Genomic DNA, 2,644 nt, shown 5'->3' on the forward strand with positions numbered 1-2,644 from the left:
CTAAGTATTTTTTATTTTAATTTAGATTTTATTTTATTTATTTATTTTGTTAATTTATAATTTTTTTATTTTGCAGTGCATGCGAAGATATCAAAATCCCGACTTGCTAATTTTTTATCCGGAAATCGAAAAAACTGCCAGGAGATTAAGTAAAGCAAGAAAAGAGGAAATTAAAGCAATGGCTGAAAACAGAGATAATCAGAGTGAACCCCCAAGAGAGTTGCCAATCCGAGAGCATATCCGCCCAGTCGTCAATGCTCACTACTCTGGAATAGCTCGCGGAACAAATGCTGCTAATAACTTCGAGCTAAAGCCCGCACCCATCAACATGGTTCAACAGATCCAATTTGGAGGATCAGCCACTGCAGATCCCCATCTTCACCTAAGAACTTTTCTAGAGATAACGATACGGTAAAATTTAACGGTGTTTTCGACAAAATTATTCGATTGCGCATGTTCCCGTTTTCTCTTAGGGATCAAGCAAGGAGTTGGTTCCAATCTCTATCCTCTGGGGAGTATCACTATATGGGCAGATTTAGTTACGAAGTTTCTGTCAAAGTATTTTTCTCCTGCCAAGTCTGCTCAGCTGAAAATAGATATCACCAACTTCAGGCAAAAGGAATTCGAAGTGTTATATGAGGCTTGGGAGAGATACAAAGAATTACTCAAGAAGTGTCCGAATCATGGATATGCAGATTGGGTGCATATTGAGTTTTTTTACAATGGTTTAGATGGGTCCAACTAGAGTGAATGTGGATGAAGCCACCGGAGGTACGATTTTCTCCAAAACACCTGATGAGGATAATGAATTGCTTGAATAGATGATCATTAACAGTTACCAGTGGCCTAGTGAGAGATCTTGACCAAAGAAACCTACTGGAGTGTATGCCGTAGACTCGATCACATCACTTACTGCACAAGTTTCGACGTTGACCACACAGATTGCAGCGATGAACAAGGCAGTCCAATCTATATCTGATGTAGCACTCGTGACTGCCGAAGAAGAGCCTGTTGTGGAGGAAGCTCAGTACATCAACAAAAATCGTGGCTATGGAGGATATCGAGTTAATCCTCCCTCTAATACTTATCATCCAGGTTTGAGGAATCACGAGAATTTATCTTATGCAAACAACAAGAACGTGTTGAATCCTCTACCGGGGTTCAATAAACAGAAGGGTAAAGGAAAACCATCTTTTGAGGATCTCGTTGGGACGTTTGTGGCTGAGTCTGGGAGAAGATTGGCTAGAACTGAGTCTCATCTTGATAGCATGGAGACACACATGTGGAATATGGGTGCCAAGATAAAGTCTTTGGAAACACAGATTGGGCAACTAGCCAATGCTTTGAAGGATCAGAATAGAGGACAGTTCCCAAGCAATACAGAGGTGAATCCTAGGGAGCAATGCAAAGCTGTCACACTAGGGAGTGGCAAGGAAATTGGAATTCCAGAGCCTACTGAAGAGAATGTAGATATTCTTGTTGAGGAAGATGATGGAAATGGTGTAAGTGTTGGAAAAGAGAAAGTAGAGGAACCCAAGAAAGCCCTTGAACAGCATCTTTACCAAAGGTGAATCTTCCATATCCACAGAGGTTCAAGAAGAAAGGGTTAGACGATCCGTTTGGGAAGTTCCTGGAAATCTTCAAGAAAATACACATTAACATCCCATTTGCCGATGCATTGGAGCAAATACCCAATTACGCTAAGTTCATCAAAGATGTTATGTCCAAAAAGAGGAAACTTCAAGAATTTGAGACAATGAAGCTAACCGAAGAGTGCAGTGCAATACTCCAACAGAAACTACCACAGAAACTCAAAGTTCCAGGGAGTTTTACTATTCCTTGTGTTATTGGTGGTTCTAGAGTAAATAGGACTTTATGTGATTTAGGTGTCAGTATTAATTTAATGCATTTTTCTATTTACAGGACCTTGGAGTTTGGCGAGGTGAATCCTAGCACTATAACTTTGCAGCTGGCAAACAGATCACTTACATATCCACGAGGGATAGTAGAGGATGTGCTGGTAAACATAGACAAATTCATATTTCCTGCTGACTTTGTCATCTTAGATTTGGAGGAATACCAGGAGACTCCACTTATCTTTGGAAAGCCATTCTTGGCCACCGAAAAAGCCTTAATTGATGTGCACAAGGGCGAGCTCACACTGAGAGTAGGTGGAGAAGAAGTTGTGTTCAACATCTACAACACCATCAGAGGACCAAATGAGGTAAGTACTTATAAAAGTATTGATATCATTGATTCATGTGTATATCATGTTGGTGCAGGTAGGTTGACGAAAGACTCCTTGGAGAGATGCTTATTGGAATCAGCCACTACAAGAAAAAAGGCCTACGACAACGGTTTTTTAAAACCGTAGGTCTTTTAAAAATGTTGTTAAAGCCACTGTTGTTAAAGGGTGCACTCAAAGACAACGGTTTTTTTCCGTTGTTGTAGCTACCATTTGCGAAGGTTTATGGGGAACCGTCGCCTACAACATTAGCGACGGACTTATGTAAAACCGTCGCTATTTAGCAACGGATTTAAAAACCGTCACCTATTTAGAGATAAAATTTACATTAAATCGAAACTAAAATAGTGTAAGAGAGAAAAATTTTAAGTGTTGTGAAGTGGTAAAATTGTGTAAGAG

At 40.1% G+C, this 2,644-nt stretch overlaps 1 protein-coding gene and 1 non-coding gene across 2 annotated transcripts; one reads left to right on the top strand and one right to left on the bottom strand.

Annotated features, from left to right (window-relative positions):
* Positions 1-583: 583 nt before the first annotated feature.
* Positions 584-690, bottom strand: LOC142528175 (small nucleolar RNA R71). Its single transcript, XR_012815655.1, has one exon. It is a non-coding gene; the product is annotated as a small nucleolar RNA R71 (small nucleolar RNA).
* A 260-nt stretch (positions 691-950) lies between these two features.
* Positions 951-2,291, top strand: LOC142525823 (uncharacterized). The gene is made up of 3 exons (XM_075630112.1): positions 951-1,502; positions 1,589-2,224; positions 2,283-2,291. Exons 1-3 carry the CDS (start codon positions 951-953, stop codon positions 2,289-2,291), a joined length of 1,197 nt encoding a protein of 398 aa, XP_075486227.1.
* Positions 2,292-2,644: the final 353 nt, after the last annotated feature.

This window comes from Primulina tabacum, chromosome 15, assembly GCF_025594145.1.
Source record: "Primulina tabacum isolate GXHZ01 chromosome 15, ASM2559414v2, whole genome shotgun sequence".
In the NCBI taxonomy this organism is placed as follows: Eukaryota; Viridiplantae; Streptophyta; class Magnoliopsida; order Lamiales; family Gesneriaceae; genus Primulina; species Primulina tabacum.

What these genes read in the sequence shown, in the direction of transcription:
- LOC142525823 (XM_075630112.1), top strand. Translation starts at nt 951, where the DNA reads ATGAACAAGGCAGTCCAATCTATATCTGATGTAGCACTCGTGACTGCC. An exon ending in AGGAAGATGATGGAAATGGT is followed by an intron (nt 1,503 to 1,588) that starts GTAAGTGTTGGA and finishes CCATATCCACAG; the next exon opens with AGGTTCAAGAAGAAAGGGTT.